Genomic DNA, 25,393 nt, shown 5'->3' on the forward strand with positions numbered 1-25,393 from the left:
TATGCACACTCACAAATTATAAAAGAAGAAGGAAAAATATTATTGTATCAATTATAGTAGTAATAGTTATAAATAAATTATTATCTCTTCTACATTTTATAATATGTGCGCGTGCACAAATCTAAAATATTTGTGATTGTGCCCATAGATGTTTTGCTGAAATGCGAAATAAAGACCGAAAATTGAAAGGTGGGGAACTACTAAGTAGTAGTTGGTGAACAAGTCATAGGTGGACTATGCTATGCCCCTACCTAACCGTCTGAGGTCTGACTCTTACTTTCTCTCTCTAAGTTTTCCCTCATGCTCTGCTCATCCTAGAGAGAGAAACCAGTTCTTCAAGTTCAAGTAAAAAAAACGTAATCATTGCAATTTGCATTACCATTATTTTTAACATAAATTCTTAAAATTAATTAATTAATTGTTTTAATTATGAGAGACAGTTGAGTCATGAGCGTAACCAATGCAGTTACAACCGCATTGATAAAAAGCAATAGGAAAAGCCAGAGAAATCCATTCATTACAAAAGCAATGCAGTAGAAAACGAAACCGTGAAATTGGCAATGGTTTCTAGAATGGATCAGTACGAGATCATGGAGCAGATCGGTCGCGGTGCATTTGGTGCTGCGATTCTCGTTAATCACAAGCTGGAGAAGAAAAGGTACTACACTATTACGTTTAACTTGTTCGCGCCATTGTTGTTCTGTGTTAGGGTTTCGATTCCAAAGAATTTGAGAAACGAAGCTTCTTCGTTTTCGTTAATTTGTTGTTGTTGTTGCAGATACGTGTTGAAGAAAATTAGGCTTGCGCGGCAAACTGAACGGTGTAGAAGATCTGCTCATCAAGAGGTATAGGTTTTTGTTATGTAATTCCTTTTTCTTGCTCGTTGATTTGAAGCATTGTAGTTGATTTTGGGGATTGTAGATGGATGTTATTGCTCGGATTAAGCACCCTCACATTGTGGAATTCAAAGAGGCTTGGGTTGAGAAGGTCAGATACAACCACACCACTACTCTCTTAACTTTTCACCTAGCAACTACTCTTGTTTCCTAATTATAAACACCTATTGGAAGAAGAAGAAAATAATCCTAAATATTAATTTCCTTTCAAATTATTAGATATATTTTTTAATTTTTAATTTTTCAAAATTTGTCTTAAAATTTGAAAAATCAATAAGGAAGGAAAAAATCCTAAATATAAATTTCCTTTTGAATTATTAGATATATATATATTAATTTTTATTTTTCAAAAATTTGAAAAATCAATATGGATTACATATTTAGTAAAATATAATTTAATAAGATTTTCACACAAAAATAAACATACTCATATTTTCTTAATATTTCTGGTAAACAATTATTTTCTTAATATATGTAAGTTTGCAATGGAAGTTTAAAATTAGAGATAGGGGAGTAAACTATCTATTGTATTTAAAAATGTTTTTTATAAATAGTCATTTACTCATAAAAGTTAGAACATTTTTTATAAAGAAGTGCAATTGGTTGAGATGGTAAGGGTTTTTATTACGGTCCTCCCTGACTCAACGAAGGATTAGTCTTTGCAGTTCTGCCCAGAGGATACCCGATTTATAATTGCATTTTAGTAAAATGATTTTGCATGCAAACTTAAATATTAAGAGTGATAAAAGAAGTTATTGCATTTGATTAAAATGTGTCCTACATTTTAGATTTCATGGTAAAAATGTTGAAACATAATTTACATCTCTTCAAACACAATTTAATTCAAAGTGATCAAAATCACATGTACCTTTAGCTTGTTTTAACACACTTCAACAATTTGTTATGTTTTCAGTGCTGTGCTTTCAAATGTTGTATACTACAGAACAGATAGTTGAATGGTAATTGAGTGATTGTTTGGTTCATTTTCATCTAAGTTTGTGATTGTTTTGCTTGTATTGTAGGGTTGCTATGTCTGCATTGTTATTGGATATTGTGAAGGTGGAGACATGTGAGTCAACGGAATATACCTGTACTTAGTCATTTATATGTTCAAGAGCCCAAAAATCCGACTGCTTAAATTTTTTCAAATCTTTTCAGAGCAGCATTGATGAAAAAATCAAATGGGGTTTACTTTCCTGAGGAGGTATTCTTGTTTATATTTTGACTTTCCTCAATTTACGATTTTCGCTAAATATTTTGGTTGCTAACATTGCTCAGGAACTCTGCAAATGGATTACTCAAATACTGTTGGCAGTAGAATACCTGCATTCAAAATTTGTTTTACACCGTGACCTAAAGGTATAACATGTATGAAAAAAACTACATGGCATTTTATTCTTTTTAAATTCCACTTAAGAGTATACCATGTTAAGTTTTGTCAAACTCTGATGACAGTGCTCTAACATCTTTCTCACCAAGGATCATGATGTTCGCCTAGGTGAGTTTATATACCAATTTTTATTTACATTGGGCGTGGATGGTTGATTAATTCTTCATACTTAATTTTGTCTGTAATTTCCTGATATTTATATAGGGGATTTTGGGCTTGCTAAGACACTAAAAGCAGATGATTTGACTTCTTCGGTACGTGTGGAATTAGGAACTTGTTGCTTTCTTCTTTGACTTCTATGCTTTCTTCTATAAACTTTGCTCTAACATGTCTCCATAGCTATGTAGTACCAAAACCTCTGAAAAAAGACGTGTCCGTGTCGGTATCGGACACCTGCACCAACACTTGTGTTTACGTTTAATTTATTCATTTTTTCAAATTATTATCGGTGTTGCTGTGTCAGTGTCGGGTCGTTTTCGGGGTGTCCATGCTTCATAGCTCCATAGTATTGATGAATCCTACATGCTAACACCATAGGCAGAAAAGCATGAAGCTGAATTATGAGTTTATGGTGTCAATTTCATGTTGTTCCTACTTCCTAGTGTTTTCTCTCTTATAATGGAGACATATAGTAATGACATCATACGACACACACACTCGCACACGCGCACGCACACACACATAGTCGCACTCAGAAATCACGCAGTAAAATTGGACATCTCCCTTCCAAGTGTTATTTCCCAAAACTTAATCTATTCATAAGATTAGAAGGCTTCAATTTGTTGCTATATTGAAGATATGTGTATGTGAATTTAGTTGTTGTAAATATTTATTTGCAGGTCGTAGGAACTCCCAACTACATGTGCCCTGAACTGTTTGCCGATATTCCTTATGGATTCAAATCTGATATTTGGTCACTAGGTAACTTTTTTTAATTTTTTTATGAATATCGGATATTAGTTTTGCTGCAGTATAAATACTACATTTTTGTTGTACAGGGTGTTGTATATATGAGATGGCTGCTCACCGCCCTGCTTTCAAAGCTTTTGTAAGATTTCTTCTATTTTCACTTGGTACATTATTGACATAGACATGCCACAACCTTTCGGAATCCTGGCAAGCTACCACTTTCCAGAATCCTCATTCTGACCTATATTTAGGCCCCTATTCTGATATCTGTGATAGAATTCTAACTTTACTCTGGTATTCTAAGTAGACTTGACTGATATTTGTTATGGATGGTTAACTTCCTAACATTCAGCTTTCATCCGTTTCCATAACCTTTTAATAGAATTGTTAGGTGACTTTAGTTGGTAATGCATTATGCGATTCTCACTATTGCATGTATATTTATGTATGTGGAGGTGTCATCGTGGTTCTTTTTTCTTGATAAGAATGGTACTGTTTCAGGATATGGACGGATTGATAAACAAGATAAACCGTCCCTGTATTGGTACTTTGCCTCCCTGTTACTCCCCGTCCTTGTAAGTTTCAATTTTTACTAAGCTTAGCATCTAATATCATCTGTTGATAGAAAATCAGTGAACAATTGAGGTCAGATTACCCGCTGAAATCATGTAGGTATTGGTTTTCACGGTAAGCATCGTCAGTGAACATGAAGTTGAGAACTATCACTGCCACACAAAAATGAATGCAAACTTATTTATCCTTGGTTTTTCTGCCATTCATATATATAGGAGAATGAGTTTTGTTTTTTTTTTTTTTTTACATTCTTCTCTGTGCATGTATGTGTACTGGAAATGTTAAAACTGTAAATTCATTCGCACAGGAAAATACTGATAAAAGGTATGCTAAGGAAAAACCCTGAGCATCGTCCAACCGTAAGCCTCTCTTATAGTGTAACATTATTTCTAAAGTGAAAAAGGTTTTGTATTCTTAGTTATCCTGAAAGCTTTCGTTTTATGTAATTCACAGGCATCCGAAATCTTAAAGCACCCTTATTTGCAGCCTTATGTACGTCAATATTGTTCATCTCTCTGTCCTCCAGCAGCAACCTCTTCTCCTGAAAAGCCAATTTATGCTGTCCGTGGTTCTCGAAAAAATATGGTACAAAGTGAAAACAACAATAGTTCGAGAGGTGACAAAAGTAATTTGATGTTAAATGAGAGAAACATTACAGAAGCAGCACCAAAGGGTGATGACAAAATCACCGAGGTAGACATAACATCGACTGATGATGATGGGTCTGAGCTTCTAATGCATGTCGGAGAACGAAATAGATCCAGCAATTTCAATGCCAAAACAGATAAACAGGAGGTTACGAAGAAACCTCACGTTGAACACCATTCTAATGCTGGATCTAAGAAACCAAAAACAACTAAGAATGTAATGATGGCACCAAAACATGAAAAAGTTAGAGAGACAAGCCATCCAATGAGAGGCAATGGGGTGATGGCCGGAGGTACATCAATACACAAAATAAATACCGAGACATTGTCTAAATTGCCCAGACCTGATTTTGGTGTTACCGGTTTGAAGCGTAATTTAGATGTGCCAACTATTGCACCTTCAAAAGCAACCCTTAATTCTGCAAAACAAATTCAGGGGTCACGTGCTTCTGAACATCAGGTACATTACCATTAAAATGATATACTAGGTACCTATAAAGATATCTTTATGATACTGAAACTTATTTCATGCGTATTAACCCGCAGTTACCAATGGAATCTACACCTAAAACAAAACCTCGACATAAGGTACCATTGCCATCTGGTCCTATGAAACAAGTAGTAGCAGAAGGTGGAGCTCTTGGAAGGCCAAAACAAAAAACTCCTCCAAGTCTTCTTAAACCACCCTCATGTCTGAGAAGTATAAGGCTGGCTGAAAATAATATCCCAAATGCAGCAAATGATACAGGAAGGTTAAATCCAAATAAAATAGCTCAAGAGCCTAAGATTCATCATCAGCTGACTAATAGTCATCTACCACTTGCTTCTAGAGAGCCTTTGAAGGCTATTGAAAGTAGCACCAAAGGAATGCAAACAGGCAGAAGCAATTCCGTCTCATCATCAGTCTCTATTCAAGGGGTCGAACTTTCTGACTTTGCAACCATTTTAATTGACATGAACGAGCCAACACTTCCTGATCAAGAGAGTTTTAATCTCACCGAAAAAATGGAATCACGTCCAGACACCAATCGACCTGCTGAAAAATTGTCTGGTGAAACCTCTCCCTTCACATCAAATTTTCGGAGTTCCATTACTAGTAATGAGAACGTAAGTCCCAGGTTAACTCTGGATCACTCAGATCAACATTCTGAGGTAATGTATGCTTCTGATCACATTTTTCTCATAAATCAAATAGCTTCATCTGCTGCCTGTGAGTATGATGATCCCTCTGCCGAAGTCAAACAAGAAATCAAGGCCCTTCAAGATATTTCTGAGGATATGGCTTCAATCAATTTTCTCAAACATTCGCTTCCCATTTCTGGAGAAAAGTCTGTTTGTGAAGTTTGTCTAGTAAGTGTGCCAAATAATAAGCCTCATAATGTTCAAGATCCGAATCATAGGGGCATATCGACTCGTCATGACAAATTCATGGTGAGGGAAAGGATGTCATCAGTGGCTGAAACTGCTCCTCTGATTATATCTAACAAAATTTCAAACCAAAAAGTTTTGCAAGAAGAGAAGGAAATGTTTTTACAGAATCTAGCAACTGAAAGGCCAGCTTCTGGCCATCTTCCCCCAGCTTTTGATGATGTCATCCATGTTATACGCCATAGCAGTTACCGTATGGGAAGTGAGCTTCCAGTAAATGAATCATTGGAGATGGGAGTTACAAATGTAGATGTTGATAAACTTATCAACATTATAAAGAATGATACAGAAATACGAAACACGGGAACTCTATGGTCCCTTAATTCTTCAAATTGCTCTGAAGCTACCACTGATAATTCGGGGATCAGAAACTTGAGCTTGAAGTCAAGTATTTCTGACAATCCCGTTGTTGAAAAACAAGATGCAAAAAACCCTGATTCTCTAGTTTCAAAACCTGATTCCACTATATGTACCAAATATAGCCCTCCAGTAGCCGAAGAGGAAATACCGAAAAAAGAATTTTTGGATGTTAAATCTTCCAAGCAGAGAGCTGAGGCACTTGAAGGCCTGTTAGAATTGTCTGCAGATTTGCTGCAGCAAAATAGATTGGAGGAACTTGCAGTTGTTCTAAAACCCTTTGGAAAAGATAAGGTCTCCCCAAGGGAGACAGCTATTTGGTTGGCCAAAAGCTTAAAAGGGTTGATGTTTGAGGAAAGTGGGAGATGTAGTTAATGAGGTTTCTTTATTCTTGGTACTAGTATATTTTATTTGTCTTTGATGTTTTTTATTGCTTTATTAGTACATAGCTTTATCATATCTTTTCTTATTTTCTTTTTGCATTCTTTCAGTGCCTTTATGCTGCTGTAAATAGTAACAATTCAATATAATAGCATTAACTAAGGGCAAATTGTATACGCAATGGCCAAGAATAGTTAGCAACTTGAATTGATACACACTTCAATATTTTCCCATCTTCCTAGGTATGATCAATAAGATTTATGATTTAATGCACCAAACCAAAAGTCAGAAAGAAAAAAAATAAAGATATACATAATGACACAAGTCTGAAACCATACTAAAAAAAAGTAGGACACTAAACAAAGAGAAAAACTATTCTTACATTCAATTTTAACACCTACACCGTTTAATTCTACATAATACTAATTTCATTTTTTAATTATTTAACTTTTTTGGTTTCCGTGCAAAAGTATTTAAACTTTGTTATGATATACGGTGTGGTGGTTATGGTGTAAGAAAAAATTGTATAAGTAGCACACCTCCTAAACAAAACAGACACGTGGTTTTAACGGTAGAGACATGTTGGCAAAGGCACCTTTATTAAAAAAGATTCTCTTTTCTTATTGGCAGATAATTTATTCATGTAAATGCATCTACGTGTAATTCCCCTTGATGATGCTTGTTTCTCATTTTCATGCTCATTTCTAGGATGCTTCGTGGAAGCTGCTTCCTTGAAATATATCAGTATATATACACCTTGCCTTTTGCAGTTATCACCCAAATTCAGTGTCTTTCTGTTTTTAAGACTAAACATCATTCTGATTCACCTTCTATTACGAGATTGTTTGTTGCTAAAGATAGACAATACTAAAAAGCTTTGGGCCAAAATTTGTTTTGGCTACTCACTACAGAAGAACTCCTAGCACATACCCTACGTCCAAAATCCACATGGAGCCACAGCCACTTCATACCAACACTAATGCAACTACTAGGATCCCAAATTCCTCTTGTGTAGGTCTAATCCGTAGACTTACCTGGACAATCGTTTTGCTCTTTCTTCTTTTAACTGTTATCATCGCAATTGCTTGGAGTGTCATGGACCCTCATAAACCTCGTTTTCGAGTCAGCACAATCTCTGTATCCAATTTCAGTGTCTCTGATTCAGACCTCAAAGGTGTGTTTGAGGTTGAATTAAACATAACAAATCCAAACAAAAAGGTAGAAATAAGGGTTGACCAATTCTATGTCTGGGTGTCTTATAGCTCCGTGGGACTCTCCAGGGCTATTTTGCCGCAACCCATTTACTTGAAGAAGAGGAGTGACAAGGGTGTGAAGATTAAGTTTAGCTTAAAGAATTCTTCCATCACCAAATTAGCTGATAATAAAGTGTTGTGGAATGATCTGGTTAAGGATTGGAGTAAAGGGATAGTGAACTTTGACGTGAAAATGATGGCTAGAATTGTATATGAAGCTGGAATATTGCCAAGTAGGGAAAAGTTCTTGGACATATATTGTGGTAACCTTGATGTTGGATTTGTTCCTATTAAGGATACTGGTAAGCTCCTAGGTATTGGGAAGGACTGTCACGCTGAAATTTAGGTAGAAAAGGACAAAAAGAAGAAATGGAAACGTATGAATGTATGATGATTATGGTGCTTTTTTTATTGTTTTTTTTTTTTGTTGTTACATTTTGATGGTGCTTTTGTTGTTTGTTGATGATGTATGTTGTTTTTTTTTGTTGTTGTGTATGTTGGTCACATCACGTCAATAAACTTTATCAGATTCGTTGGTTTGTTCATACTTCATACATCTAATATTGTAAGAGAACATACATGATGGTCCAAAAGAAGAACCATGAAATCTGATTTGATCCATGGATTCCTATTTCTGAGAGAGAGAGCTTGGATTATGATGGTTCAAATTTTAGTATATAAATAAATAAATAAAACTTATAGTAATATTTTTCAGTTAAAATTTAAATTTAAAATAAACCGATTTTTTTATAAAAAATATCGGAAAAAATTTATCCCAAAAATACATAAATTGCTAAATTGTTAAAATGTTTAAAAAAAATAAAAAATAGAACGACACTGCCATAAAGTTTTTAAAAGTCAATGCCATAAAGTTTTTAAAAGTCATTGCTTCTTTTGTTCGGATGTGCAAGAAAAGGCCAAAGAAATATGGTTTTTAGCGGATGCCAATAGGGTTTGATCAAATTCATATTTAACAAAACAAAAATTACAAATCAATGAAACATTTTTTTGTAAAAAATTGAATAAATGATTACGTGTTTGGTTCTTTTTATATAAACTCTTAAGATCATTATTCGTCAATATTTAATTTGCTTTAATACTATTTTTAATTTTATTAATTTATTTTCAATATTTCATTTGTTTTTAATATGTTCTCATTTTATAAAAAAAAATTTAAATATATTGTATGTTATATATTATTTTAAATATATTATTGTATAAATTTTTTTATAATATTAATATTAATAAAAAAATATAATTTGTAATTTGAATATCTACAAATTGATTCAAACTAAATCATACAAAATTAGATAAAATTGAATTAATCTTTTTAATCTATCATCTAAAATCAAACTAAATTGTAAATAAATTTATCTTTAAACTATTATACTTGAATTGCATTGTGAACACCAGTGGAATATAAAATGGTTTCCTCTTATTTGAAGAGAAAATATCAAACAAAAAAGACAAACAACTTACACTTTCGAAAAAATATAAAATTTATAAATCGGTGGTGCAATAAATTATAAATAATTACATTTTATAAATAATTACATTTCTCTCTTTTTATTTTTTATCAAACCGAATAAAGAGAGAAATATTAAAAACATTTACATTCATTTCTTTTTATTTCTTTTATATTAAATCATATATTAAATATATTTTTTTATATTTTTTTGTTAATTTAATTCAATTAATACATATCAATTAGATTATTTGACTCTTTAATAATTTTAAATTAAAATTAATAATATACAATAAATATATTTTTAATATTTATTTATGGTAATGGTGATTAGACAAATAAATTATAAGTTTATTTAATAAAGTTGAGTAAATAACTGATTTTTTTCTCTGAATCAACCATTTTTGGTCCTGTCAATACAAAGAAAATAAATAATAGTATAATTTAGAGAAAAAAGATAATTAATGTTTTTATTGATCACAGGACGACAATAATGAAGATGTAAATAGTAAGAGATTTTGATTTTTAAGCCATATTTCTTTAGTTAGTATGATAAATATAATTAATGTTTTTATTGATTACAACTTATATATTTAATCTATAAATAGATAAATAGATAGATAAGATAAATCAATAGTTTAATGAAATAATAAAATAATTAATTTATAATAATAACCATATAATATTTACTTGTGGTGATGGTCGATTCGTGGGATTTGGAATTATGTCCTACATTTAATTCACGCGGTTTCTATCTTGCTAGATTCCAATTCGAATCACACTTTTGGCATATCTTTGTGCCTTTCACCTTTATGCATATACTACTATTTATATATGCTAAGAAGCGTTTGTTAAAAAAAAGAAAAAATATGCTAAGAAGCGACAATATTCAATAATTTAGTTGTTTGACTATAGTATTAGTAGAGCTTTGATCAACGGGTTCCAAGGGAGCATGGTCACCATCATCATCAATGATGTAGCGGTCATTTTAAACCACTTGTGTTTAACTCTTAGGGTTAGGGTGTGATTCATTAAGAGAAGAGAGAAATAGGTGGAAGAGTGTGACAAGAGAGAAATATGTGAGAAATATAGAAGATTTGATGTATTTTATAATAGAAAAGTCTTAATTTGCATATTTGCTTTACCGTTTATATACGATTTATGAGTTACTTGCTATGGAAGCAACACGTGAACTAAACTGACTAACTCATTTAAAACTAACTAACAATTAGTTACTATTCTAACCAATTAACGCTCAACAAACACTCCCCTAGTCTAACCATACTGTTTAGATTACAACAAAACAAACATTGAATAAGAAATAACACAACCTAGTTACACGACTTCATGAGAACATACTCCAAGCTTTGCTCTCAACTTGCAAAATGACTCCAGCTTTAACGGTTTAGTCAGTACATCGACAATTTGCTCTTCACTATCACAATGACTCATCTCAATGGTTCCTTCCTTGGTTAAGTCTCTGAGAATGTGAAATCTCACCTATATGTTTACATCTTCCATGCATGACAGGGTTCTTTGATAGTTTGATTGTAGAGTTGTTGTCACACCACACAATTGTGCCCTTTCTTTGAGTTTGCCTGAGTTAATGAAGAACATTTTGAAGCCATAGTCCTTGACATGTGCATGAAGCTGGATCGCAAATTATGCTTTAGTAGTTGAAAGTGTTACAATTGGCTATTTCTTTGAAGACCATGAAACTGAGCTAGATCCATGTTGAAAGACATATCTTTTGGTGCTTTTTCCATCATCATTGTCCCCTGCATAGTCAGAATCAGTCCATCCTTGCAACACCATATTATCTACCATTTTGTACAAGATTCCAAGGAGTGCAGACCCCCTTAAATACACGAGTATCCTCCTGGCTACAACTAGATGAATTTCAGTTGGTCTTTCCATGTATCTTGCAACCAAACTCCACTGAATAAGCAAGGTCAAGTCTAGTGGCTAGCATGTACATCAAGCTTCCCACCAACTGCTTGAATTTTGTGGCATCAATTGACTTCCCATTTTCATCAATTGTCAATATATAGCCTGAAACAATGGGATTGTAAACTTCATTACACTGATCCATGTAAAATCTTGTGAGAATCTCATTAGCATACTTCTATTGAAATATGAATATTCCTGTGGTGTCTTACTTTACTTCTACTCCAAGGAAATACCTCATTTTCCCCATGTATGTCATGGCAAACATCTTTCTCATAGACTCCTTTAAATGTTCAAACATTTTCTCATTATTGCTTGAAGATGAGATCATCTACATATAGACTAACTATTAGAATCTCACCCTCACTATGCTTCACAAACAATGTGTGTGTTCATTGAGACATTTATCAAATTTCTCTTTACTTGAATATGTCTTAATCTTGTTGTACCAAGCCCTTGCTTGGTGTGTGCCTTAGGCCACAGAGGGCCTTCTTCAGTTTGTAAGCATTATAAATAGTAGTTAATTTAGGTTTTCCTCCACGAAGTCACCAGCCACCACTTGCCACTTTAGGTTTTCTAAGCATTATAAATAGTAGTTAATTTTCACTTTTCAATTCATCCAAACTTAGTACATCTTAGGCATAAATTTATATTTCAAAAGCTTTAATTCTTCACATCGGAGAGTTATTGCATTGTCGTTGTCAGGTTTGGAGCATATTTACTTTGAAGCATTTAATTTCCTCCATTTACATTCTGTCGAAGTTTATTTCCGCTGTACTATATTCAAGCCTCTGTTTGGAGAAGTTTCTTATTTAATTCACTATTATTTACATTCTATCTGTTTTACTTTACTTTGCACATTTATTTATCGCACGCTCTTAATTATCGTTCAACATGTTTAATTTTGTCTTTCAAACAAACATTTTTACTTTTACCGTGATTATGTCCAGCTAATTTATTAGTGCTGGAATGCGAGGACCGTCAATTTGATGGTACTCTGTTTGTTATTTCTTAGGATTTATACTATGGCTTTTTTTTGTTTTAATACAACTTTTCTGAACTTAATATAATCAGCTACTACGAAAGTAGAGCCGTGAACACGTTGGTAAGAACGAAAGTCGTCTGATACTTAAAACTAAAATTGATTTATTTTTGGTTAATAAATACCGCAGAAGCACTTTGTTAATCAATTAGGAAAGTTTGATATTTCTAAAAAGTGATTTTAAAACTATTTATGGATGCGTTCATAGGTTTAGGACCCGGTTATCCGAGCAAAAGCCAGGTATCCTTTTAAGTTAAATTTTCCAATCAAAACTACTTTTCAACTGAGTGAAAAATCTAATTTCTTAAAATAGTTTTTTCTACTTTAACACATAACGTATTGGGCACGTGAAAGCGGACGATATAATTTACAGAGTAAAATTCGGTTCTGAATACGCGGAAGCGACAGTTCCTGTTCAATTAATTCTTTTTCAAGGTAGAAAATATCGCCCAGTAAATAATCCTATTTAGAAATAATAAGATTATTGTTGATCAATGAGAGCCATATTCTAGCATTATTACTTCGAATTTATTCAAAAATTATTATTTTATTTTGTTTTGCTTATTACAAACCTTATAACGGTCGCCTTAGATAAACACCATAACAATAGTAAACGATAGATTGACCGTTTGGTCTTTGTTGGTTCAACAATCTTTTATATTACTTTGATAAACTCTGTATACTTACGAAATCATGCGATCATGTTTTTGGCGCCATTGTCGGGGACCAATTACGTTAAATATCGTAACCCTGTTGTTACACCGTCTAGATTCACTACAAAAAAAAAGAGTTTTACGACACATGAGTTGCGACAGTTGCAAACCCCGATAATTTATTTTAAAATTAAATACAAATAACGACAGTTTGAAACCGTCGCAAATAGGATTGGAAAAAGAATTAAAACCGAAACCCGCTACTTGTAATTTACGACAGTTTAAGACCATCGTAACTAGAATTAGGGGTGGCAAAACGGGCCCGGCCCGCGGGGAAAGCCCGTTTTACCCGCACTTTTTCGCGGGGCGGGGGAAGGTTTTAGGTCCGCTCCCTTTAGTGTGCCCGCCCCGCCCCGCCCCGTTTTTTTGCGGGCTTGTGCGGGCATGAGCATATTCATACAATTTTACTATTTTTAGGCCTAAAAGGTTCAATGTCCGCGGGCTTTCCCCGCCCCGCCCTCACTTTTTTGCGGGGCGGGGCAAAGTTTTAGACCCGCACTCTCTCATATGCCCGCCCCGCCCCGTTTTTTCGCGGGCTTTTGCGGGGCGGGCCTAAACGGGGCGGGCATGCCCGTTTGCCACCCCTAACTAGAATTGATAAAATAATTCAAACAGATATTCACGACGGTTTGTAACCGTCGCTGCTTGCAATTTAGGATAGTTTTTTACCCGTCGCAATTGATAACGGCGGTTGGAGTGGCAGTTTCAACAACGGTCGCAATACACCATGGCGACACATGTTTCCGCGACAGTTACACAACCGTCGCCCCTTGTAATTTGTGGCCGTTAAAACCGTCGTAACCCGCCAAAACTAGTCGTCGTAATTCACCAATTTTCTTGTAGTGATTAAGGCACCCTTAAATTCTTGCAAAATTCTAGATAGATGGATCACCCAAATTCTTTCTACGATCACCCTTAAATTCTCGTAAATGCAAAATTCTAGGCTAGAATATATGGTACGGAGTTTTGTATCAACACAGACCCTCTAAAATGCAAAGTTTAGATACCAAATTCTCCATACTAACGAAACCCTTAGGCAACTAAACATTGTGGTTGAGTCCCTCATGACTAGAAACAAAGAAATGGAGACTAAAATCTCCCTGCTTACCATGAGAGTCAAGTAATTGTTGTAACAACCAGTAGGAAAAAATAATTGAAAAATCAGGATAATGATATTGAGGTTGAAAAGAGTTCTGATGAGAAAGAAATAAAGACGCTAGAAAATATCCACACCAATGTACCTTTATCTGAGGTCCCGAGCAAAAATAAAAAATTAAAGGATCATGAAAGTAGGGAAAGATTGGCCTTTGAGATAAGAAATAAAAGAAACAAACTTAAACTTAAAAAGCTAACACTTAGGATAAAGCTTGGATCTCCTTGCAGAAAAAGGAAAAGAAAAGGGGAAGGATATGAGACATGGCTCGATAAGTGACCATGGAAACCGAATATTATTAAAAGTTTAATCGAGGAATTGCGCTCAAAAGAACAACCACAAACACTTATTGTCGAGCTAACAATCTCTTTACTTTAATTTTATGTTTGTTACAGTAATTTATTTATTTATTTTTCTCTTTGCTTAACATGACTAACTTGTGTGATGTTTAAATTTCACGTCTCGTTGCTCTCCATCACCTATTCCTACTAACCATATTTTCAGAATACATAGTTTTGATAATAAACAAATTCAGTTCAGGGATGATGTTTAGAGAAAATGTTATGTGGTCCTATTTGAGAGACCTATGCTACCCACTATGTACCCTGACCCCACTTGCTTAGAAGCCCTAGGGCTTGAAGCTAGTGTTAGATACATGTGTCACTAACTCCAGTGAAATGAATATTCTGAAGCTATGAATGTCCCTTTCTGGAACCTTATCTTAGAGTTCCTTAGCTCACTCACCTACCAGCCTTACCATGGTCGTGGATTTAACATAGGGCTGATTACTTTCAGACTATTTGGGAATGAATATAATTTTACCCATTGGGAATTTGCTAATCTCTTAGGATTTCAGAGCGGCTTGATGTTGTAGTTGAAGTTCCTCTTTGTGAATCCAGGCAAAAAGAACTAGACAGTTTCTGGGGTAATATTACTAGTGGGGGAAGCCATGCCCCATCCACCCAGTTTTCCACCATTATCCATAACCCGTTTAGGTACTTTCAAATGATTTTAGCCCAAATCTTTTTCGGTAGAAGTGAAAATTGTGAGTCTGTGAGCATTGAGGAGATGTTCATTCTCTTTTGCATTACCCAATCCCGTCTTGTTGAGTCTGGAACCTTCCTCATTGAGAACCTAGGACATATTGCATCATCTTCTGTAGGACCCACCCATGTAGGTGGGGCGGTTACTCACATAGCTTATGCCCTTGGTTTCCGAAACCAATTATCTCATTTAATTCCGCACTATAGCTACACCCATATAGATATTGACCATTGCTTAGACTGCGGTTTGGTGCGACGAATCTTCTTTAGGGCCCACCATTTCAAATTACTTATTAATAATGAAGTTGCGCACCACTTCGGTCTACCAAACCCTAAAAGAACCAGTATCCATGATAAGGAAATTTGGTCTTATGCTTTAGAGGGACAAGGAGAGACACCAGCCAGACCCTCCACCCCTCCTATTCCAGAGTATCACCCTTTACCCCTCTCAAATAAGACCATAGTTTTTTTTCTCACGTCAATTTGCAAAGGCATTACATTGACTATAAGTTCAATGCCATACAACAGTAGATAGTTGCACTTTGCAAAGGCAACACTACTAGTGATAGAAAATATTATGTTGGGACGCCAATACTCTTGTGCAATACCAAACAAACGAATCCAAACCTGGGAAGTGGTTGATTTCTGAAGATTTGGATTGAAGTCTTTTTTCCACGGAAATAGTTTCAGAGTGCTTGGAGACAAGCTTTATCCTCCAATAGACATAGCGCTTTTCGCATCTTGAAGAGAAGAAAAAGATAACTCGTAGAAGCCTTTCCCGAGCAACGTAATACCCCAGCGAACCATATTGTTGCACATCGGAGATAGCTTGTTTCGAATCGCTGCAACAGTTAGCGTAGAGGATCTTTTGGGCCAAATCACCCGACCATGGAGATTATACTTACACTCTTCAATCCTTGCTAAGTACTCATGCTTGGAGATGGAAATGGCTAAATAATCTCCCTTGAAATGCTTTGAGAAGATGAAATTGGACACACATTGAATTTTTTATTTAGGTTTTAAACAAAGCTTTTTTGGGAATTTCTAAATTGATTTGATGAGTAGGGTTAGAATTGGGCTTAGAAACAACAAGACACGACCAAGAAATTTGGAAAGGATTGTTATTCATTGTGGTTAACCACAAAAAATGGAAGATACAGCCACTAAAGCTAGAGAAGATTCGTAGAAGGGAGGAGCTAGCACACTTAACTTGGTTCTCAACATTCATGCAAAGAAAAGTTCCAAAACAAAATGAACATGTAGTTTGATTTGCTACATATTTGATTTGCTACATATGGTGGAGTATTTTGATCATGAGGAACAACATCTTCTTTAAAGGAGAAATTTGTAATGTAGGAGATGTAATAAAGCAATATCAAACTAGTTGCATAAATTTGGCATGTAATAGGGTCGAAGTTTAAAGGTTGTACCGACTATTATAATCGGTGCAAGGGTCATTTGGCTTCATTCAATTTGTCTTCAAACTATTGTATATTGAAAGTGTTTCATTGTTAGGGTTGTACATGGGTTGGGTTGAACCGGGTTTGGCGTAACCCGTTATCCAACCCGTTCAAACTTCAATGGGTTGGATTCACCGTTCAACCCGCAATTTCATTATCAAAACCAACTCGAACCGACCCGTTCATTTATTGGTTGGATTGGATTGGATTCGTGGGTTGTTTCAAATTTAAAAAAAATCAATTTAAAAATATTGTAACACAATTCAATACATTTATACTCATTTCTAACAAACAAAATCGATGAAGTAGATCATATAATGTCTAATAATATTCATCAACATGACACAACACTAAATAATAATATAAAATTCCATAAGACACATAACTGTTTATAAAATACGTAAGTTGGAAATGATACAACAGAAAATAGAAAACAACATTTAGTCTTAGAATTACGTAAACTAATTGATTTAGTAGTATTATTGGTGGAGAATAAAATATTTTTGAAAAAATTATGTACTGAGATAATAATTTTATATTTCTATTTAAAATTACAATAAAAAATAAGATACTACTAATATAACATCAATAGGTTGGATCAATAGATCCGCAGATTGTAAAACTCAAACGCCATATTCGAATGAAACTATATGAATTGTTGCAGGTTGTATTGGATATACGAATACCCCTAAATCTAATCATTGTTCTCACATAATCGATTATTGCTTATAAAAAAAAACTATTTCTTTTACTTATAACACCATAGACTGAAATTTGGTGGGGCATATACATTTTTTTTGTTTCTTCACTTTTGAAGAGAAAGTACTGAGATTCTGGAAAATAAACATGAGTCTATTTGATATTTTCACATTTAGCAATTTACATAATTTAAGCTGTATGCTAATATGCTACACTGAATTCATTTTATTTATTTGTTACCGCTTTTTTTTCTTGGAAAATTCTTAATGTTAAACTATTAGATCAATTTGCAATATAAAACATAAAAGTTACTATAATCAAAATTAAATTATTGCAAATTATAATTTGATCAAATAATTTAATTCATTAAATTAATAATAAAAATAAAATCAAATAACTAAATTGTAAATTATTTATTTTAAATTAATATAAGAGCAAATAAATTAACAAGTATTATTGATTTATTAAAATTTAATTAACTAAATTAGAATAATAAATTTATTTTTTTAATAAGCAATTTGTATTTAACAGGATTCAAACCTGAAACCTTAAGAGAAACACACTCTCAAGACCCAAACGTTTCACCGCTAGACCACACACACCTACACTGAATAATATAATTTATAATTAAAAACATTTTCTGACTCTTTATAAATAATTACATTTCTCTCTTTTCATTTTTTTGTCAAACTGAACAAAGAGAAAATAATGAAAATATTTACATTTCTCTCTATTTTATTTCTTTTATATAAAAAAATATATTAAGTCTATTAATTTTAGGTTTCTTGTTAAGAGTTCAATTTAAACCAACAAATTATATTAATTTTATTGAATAAACATACATAATTATTTTACTCTTTAATAGTTTTAAATTAAAATTATTTATATAAATTAAATATATTTAATGTTTATTTATGCGAATTGTGATTAAACAAATAAATTATAAATTTATTTAGATAAAGTTGAGCGAGTAATCAATTTTTTTTTCTAAAAATCAACATTTTTTAGTTCTGTCAACCGATAGAATAAAAATGTTATAGGACGTCAATAATGAATTGGTGTAAATATTAAAGAGATTTTAATTTTTTAAGTCATATTTTTTTCGGTTATTCATATAAATATAATTAATTTATTTATAAATTACAACTTATATATTTAATCTATTAATATATCAGATGAATCAATAGTTTAATGAAATAAAAAATAATAGATTAAATATGTTTGTGGTTATTTTAAATATTTTAAATTTCGTTTTTAGTCTTTCAAAATAATTAAATATATTTTTTAAAGAATAGCTCTTCTAAAAATTTTCATTCACATTTTTGTCCTCTTGTAACTTAGCGACGATTTTTACAATTTAGCGACAAAATTAACGACAAATTATTATTTAACGACAGTTTAGTAGTAAACATTAATATTGTGAATGAAAAATTTTAAAATAACTATTTTAAAAAATATATATTTTAAAAGATTAAAAACAAAATTTAAAATATTTAAGAAAATCACATACATACTTAACTCAAAAATAATTAATTTATAATAGCCACGGTATAATTATCAAGGGTCGGAGCCAAGTAAGGCTCAGAGGTTGCAACTGCACCCCCTCAATTTTAAAGTGTTATACTACTTTTCTCCTATTTTTCCATGTTTCTTGACATTTGCACCCCCTGAAATTTTAGCTTTGCACCTCTTAAAATTGATTTCATAGTTTACACTAATAATTGTCTTCTCATGCACATGCCTTTCTCTTTCTTCTGTTAATATAATATTAATGTTCTTCTCTCTCTTAATTAAGAGAATAAGACACACGTTTTTTTCCTTCTCTATTTTTGTCACATTTTTCTCTATTAAAAGAAAGAGTGAAGACCCATTTTAGTTCATCACAAAAATAACACAAATCAAATTAGTCCCTCACAAAAAAAAAGACTCAATTTAATGTCTTACGAAATTTAACCGGACCATATTAGTCCTTCTATTAATATTTTATTCAAACCGATTTTTTTTCATTCTTTTAAACCGTGACTGGACTGCCATGTTGGCAAGACTTTTAAACAATATATTAAGTCTTTACCACTAGGCAAGTATGCATTCATGACAAATAATTTCCAAAATTTTAATAATATTAAATAATTATGAAATTAAAATAAAAATTACAAAATTTGTACAAATGAGTCTTGAACTTAAGTCCGACAAATGATAATCAGTTTACAACAAGACAAATCAATTTCTATTGTTAATATTCTTAATGATAAATACTTAACTTAATAATTTAGAACAAATATTTACTTATTTCAAATAACACACAACTAAATTTTTACTAGTTTTAAATAATACATCAATTTAAAAATAAAATTTATAAAATGTAAATCCTCAATATATTTAATCGATTAGAAATAAATTAAATTATATATAATTAAAATTAAATAACACACAAATAAATATTTACTTATTTCAAACTAATTGAAATTAAATAATAATTAATTAATTTCATAGTAATTCAACTAATTGTTAAAATATTTAATCAATTTAAATTAAATAATAAATTAATTTTTAAAATTATTTAGCTAATTCAAATTAAATAGTAATCAATTAGTTTAATAGTAATTCAATTAAATAGTGATCAATTATTTTAATAGTAATTCAATTAAATATTAATTAATTTATTTTTATTTGATTAATTATATTTAGGATTTATATTTTTTTAAATTTTATTTTTAAATTTTTGTATTATTTAAAATTAGTAAATATTTATTTGTTTGTTATTTGAAATAAGTAAATATTTGTTCTGAATTATTAATTTAAGTATTCATTATTAAGAATATTAACAATATAAATTGATTTGTCTAGTCGTAGAGTGACTATAATTTAACTTGAATGAATTTGGATTTGAGATCCCATTGATACAAATTTTAACTTTTTGTTTTAAATTCAAAATTATTTAATATTAATAAAAATCATAGGAATTATTTGTCGTGAATGTACATTAAACTAGTGGTAAAGACTTAAGAAATTGGTTAAAGGTCTTGGGTTCAATTTCATATAAAAAAATAATTTTGGCTTTTTTGATATTATTAATTCAGAATTGCTTAAAAATGAAATTAAAAATAAAAATCAATTTAGTATTTAAAAATAAAAATAAAAACCAACTTGGCAGTACTAGTCACGGTTTAAAAGTATAAAAAAAACTATTTTAAAAAAATATTAACAGACGGCTTAATATGGTCCGGTTAAATTTTGTAAGGGATTAAATCGGACCCTTTTTTTTGTGAGAGACTAATTTGGGTTGTGTAATTTTTGTGAGGGACCAAAATGGGTCTTCACTCTAAAAGAAAATTAATTTTAAAATAACTCCACAAAATGATACAATTAAGTTTGAAACATTGTGCCTTTTTTTCTCCTTTATTTTGGTCGGATTTTCTTTCTTCTATTAAAAGAGAATTGATTTTAAAATAACTTCTCAAATGATAAAATTTTCTTTTACTCCACAAAATGATACAATTAAAATTTAAATCAATATTTAATTAGTTAAACCTATTTACTTTGTGAGTGGCCAACAAAACTTTTGTGAAAGTTTTGCATTCTTATTCATATATTTTACATATTTAAAATAAAAATTTATGAATTAATATTTACAAATCATGATTAATAAAAATATATGAATTAAATTTATATTCATCATCATCTTTACATTTATTATTAGAGAAAATGGGTCATGCACTGACAGTGTAAAAAAATTTTACACTGTCAACCAATCACGACCATGTATCCTACCAAGTCATACTGTCATTTTTAAATTACTGAGATGACATGGCAGAATTATATATTCTCATTGGATGACAGTGTAAAACTTTTTTACACTGTCAATGCATCACCATTAAACCCTTATTATTATTATTATTATTATTATTATTATTATTATTATTATTATTATTATTATTATTATTAGGTTGCACCCCTGGCCCAGGGTACTGGCTCCAACCGATCCGAAACCATCATAATCATCATAATCAATGATGCATATGGCTTATCCCCATTTCTATTTATCTCTACTTGAAAAAACCGAACACTAGTCATTTGTTTATTGACAAATGCAAAACCATCAATGTTACTTAATTTTTAAAGAGGAAGTTTCTAACCAGCATAAAGTGTTGATTCATCTCAAGTTTGTGTCTTATGGAATTGGTTCATTAGGAAGAGTGGGGATTATGTTAGAACATTGTTATTTCAACACCCACACCGTATTAACTACATGATGAGTTACTAAATGATTTGTATTAAAGACAAATAGTAATATTTTTTAAGATAATAAAACAAAATTGTATTTTTTTTTGAACAAATAAAACAAAATTGTATTAAAATAAGGTGTCCATGTCAATTTATACATTAAAATATCACTTTTCTTAACTTAACTATGTGTTACTCGGGAATGGCTTGAATGACTTTACTGTTGCATAACTTTGGTAACTTTACTTCGTAGCATGAATTAATAAATTATTAGTAAGGGTCATGCTAACATGTGCCCTTAGGGCCAGGGGCGGATGCACGTTACTGGCTTTGGGAGCTTAAGCCCCCACAAGAACAATTTTTTTCTTTAATGACATTAACCTATATATTTCATAGAGCCCCCATAAAATTTAAGTAGTCACATCACATTAATTTATCTTTAACTACAAGTTATAATTTATCTTTTAACTTTAACTATTTTAATTGTTGTTTTTTAAATTTTTATTATAAATTCTTTTACTTTATAGAAATAGTTTGTCTTTAATTTGATATTTTATTTAAAAGTGTTAGATGTGTAGTTATTTTTGTTAGAAAATAAAAAAAATTTCAACCATAAATTTTAAAGAGAATAAAATATGCATTTGTATATGAAGGATGAGCGATTGAACGGTTATATAATTTTATGTATAATAAAGTGTCATTTTCGAGAACTCATCGGAGTAGACTTCAAAACTCAAGAATATATTTATAGTGTCATACTTGATAGTATTAATAATAAAAAGTCATTAAATTTTTTTAGAACAAAGAAATCCATAAAAAATAAATATGATTTATATAAATTTTTATATAATTTGAATTTATATTTATTATAACTATTATAAAATTTGTAATATTTTTTCTTAGTCAAAATACTTACACTATTTTTTGCCCCCACCAACAAAAATTTCTAGATCCGCCACTGCTTAGGGCACATGTTAATGATACTATAATTAGAAAAAGTTAAATGTAATTAAATGCAATAAAATCATATTTAAAATTTCGATATATTGAATGCACGCGTTCCAAAAAAATATTTATATAAATATCTCATTATCTTGTGCCTTTGGGGCACATGTTAGCTTTTCCCGATTAATAAATATTATATTGATGTGGAAAAATGAAATGTATACTAAAGTTACAAAGTCACAACAATACAAAGTCACTGAAACTTTGTCCGTGTTACTCAACCAAAAAAAAAACTTAACTATGTGTTTTTTTTTTCATATTAGTATAGTAACCAGAAATGACAATTTATAGATATTTGGGGGGACGACCATGTGGGCTTCTTGGAAGCACAAATTACTTTTCGAAAATATGACAGTTTTCAGAAGAAAGTTAACGTGTTTTAAAAATCGGACTAAACCAGTCGATCAGACCGGTTAGATCAAGAATCGGAGGGGTTATCAGTCTAGTCTAATTGTTACACCAGATATGCTATTGAACCGGTGAGAACCGGTCAAAACCGATGAATTGACGGTTTTAAAAAATCGGTGGTTCAAATGCATATTCTTTTTTTCGTACAAAACGACGGCGTTTTCATGATTTTTTAATAAAAAATATAATTAAACTTTATTTAAACCTTATTTGAAACAACTTTTTTCTGTTTGCAATTAGACTTAGTTTAAAATTTATTTAAATTTATATTTTGTATTATTTTATTGTGAGTGATGATTATATTTAAAATTTGAATAAAAAAATAAACATGTGAAATTATGATATTTTAAAATTGTAAAATTTTGTACGTGTTGTGATATTTTTTTAGAGACTAAGTCATCTGGTTCGACCGATTTAATAAATATATAATATTGTAATAGAGACCGGTTTATTCAACCGAGTTATCCGGTTTAATCCGATTTAGTCATGCGATTCGACCAATGACCCAGTACCCTCACCGGTTTGATGACCAGTCCGGTTTTTAAAACACTGCTTCCAATGGAGACTATGTTTTTAAGTAGACAATTTTTTATCCATCCTCGAAGTGAGAACCCTTGTTGGAAATCTCATAATACTCCTGATTTCAGAGATGCATTTTTTAAGTCAATTTTTTCTTCTATTTTCGCTGAATTCGGAGATGTATCTTCGAAAACACCTTTTTTGGGTGTTTTTGGAGATGCATCTCCGAAAACACCCATTTCCATATTTTCCATTATTTCGGAGATGCATCTCCAAAATATGCTCTGAGTTTTTTTTCTTTTCAAAACAATGGTTAATCTAATATTTTACGTTAATCAACAAAATATAATAGAATCTCCAAGATAAAACACGTAAATTAGAATAAAATAATAATATTATAAATACGAAAAATAGTTGTACAGGATCGTGCTCAGTGTCATAATAATAATAATACAACCTGAATACAAAAAAGTCAGTAATAAAACATAAATACCTCTGTCCAGTGCATCCTATAAGCCACTGCACCAGCCGCTCAATAATACCTCTGTCCAATGCATCCTGTCCAAGCATCTGTATCCGCTGGCATACCGGCAGGAGATCAGTGGCATGGTCATCCTCGACCTGCTGGTTCTCCAAGATCTCCTCATGTGCTGACCTAGGAGGATCTCCGGGAGCGTCGGGTGTCATCAAAGGATGTGACACACGATAGAACCATGTGACGTACCCCTCCACACAGAGCCACTCCTGGGTGGCCACCATACGCCGATACTCCTCAGGCACCAAATGATGCGCCCAATCCTTAAATATAACAGTGAGGCCCACTCGGGTAACGGTGCTGGGAGCAGCCTCAAACGGAGATCTCGGTATCATCTGCAAACATGCAAACTGCCTCATGCACCGCTCCGGCTGATACCTAACCATGGTATTGGTCCCACACGCCAACCATACAGAATATAATATGATGCGATCGAATGGGACGACATGACAGTAATCAGTGAAGGGCGTCCAACGAATGTCATCGTGCACAGTGCGGTCGAGGTACACACGATATGGGCCCACTGTGTTATTCCCCCTCTAGAGGACGTATCGTGCGGCTCTGGGCATGGCCTCATCGTACTCAGGATCAATGGCGAAGTCGTGGATGCGGTGGAAGTATGAGATGATCCAGCCCTGAAACACAAATATGATACGATAATATAATATGTGAAATAATATTGAAAAAAATATTAAATGTGAAATAATGATACAATAATATTGAATATTAAATGTGAAATAATATTGAAATAATACGATACGATAATATAATATGTTGAAAAAAATATGAACCATAATTAAATGTGAAATAATTAAATAGAAACGTACCGTGAGGAGTGTGCATGATCCAGTCAACTGTCTGGTGCTCTAGTTTGAGGCTTCATTCCGCTTCTGGTATAGGTATACCAGAATAGCCGTCCCCTAGTTCCACTGGTCCACTGTAGTCAAATCGATAAAGTACCGGAGATACGTCATGTCAACGTAGGTTGCACTTTTGTCCACAAAGAGTGTAGTGTTTACCAAGAAAATGAACCAGCACCGCATAGCGCAAGCACGGTGATACTCAGTAAAAAGCTCGTCACCCTCCTGCTCCGACTCCGCTACCGCCACCAAGTGGTTCTCATACAGCTGTATCAAGCTGGAGAACTTGATATGCGCCCCACTCGTCGCTCTGCACTCGCAATCCTCCATGTTTGGGTCCATGCCCAGATAGTCCACCATCCAATCAATGGCCTCAACCCTCTGTATCCGGGAATGGTCGAACAGCCTCCCTCTGATCGGCAGGTGGAGCAGACAGGCCACGTCGTGTAAGGTGATCATCAACTCCCCAACAGGAAGGTGGAAAGA

At 32.3% G+C, this 25,393-nt stretch overlaps 2 protein-coding genes across 2 annotated transcripts; both read left to right on the plus strand.

Moving 5' to 3' along the window:
* The first annotated feature begins 306 nt into the window (after window positions 1-306).
* LOC131653529 (serine/threonine-protein kinase Nek5-like) lies at window positions 307-6,897 on the plus strand. The gene is made up of 14 exons (XM_058923702.1): window positions 307-658; window positions 779-845; window positions 922-987; window positions 1,919-1,965; window positions 2,055-2,100; window positions 2,175-2,255; window positions 2,352-2,394; window positions 2,491-2,540; window positions 3,126-3,207; window positions 3,285-3,334; window positions 3,697-3,770; window positions 4,076-4,127; window positions 4,222-4,875; window positions 4,962-6,897. Exons 1-14 carry the CDS (start codon window positions 561-563, stop codon window positions 6,573-6,575), a joined length of 3,024 nt encoding a protein of 1,007 aa, XP_058779685.1. The 5' UTR covers window positions 307-560; the 3' UTR covers window positions 6,576-6,897.
* Window positions 6,898-7,374: 477 nt separating this feature from the next.
* On the plus strand, window positions 7,375-8,389 carry LOC131653530 (NDR1/HIN1-like protein 1). The gene has a single exon (XM_058923703.1). It carries the CDS (start codon window positions 7,530-7,532, stop codon window positions 8,178-8,180), a length of 651 nt encoding a protein of 216 aa, XP_058779686.1. The 5' UTR covers window positions 7,375-7,529; the 3' UTR covers window positions 8,181-8,389.
* Window positions 8,390-25,393: the final 17,004 nt, after the last annotated feature.

This window comes from Vicia villosa, linkage group LG2 (assembly GCF_029867415.1).
Source record: "Vicia villosa cultivar HV-30 ecotype Madison, WI linkage group LG2, Vvil1.0, whole genome shotgun sequence".
NCBI classification, from domain to species: Eukaryota; Viridiplantae; Streptophyta; class Magnoliopsida; order Fabales; family Fabaceae; genus Vicia; species Vicia villosa.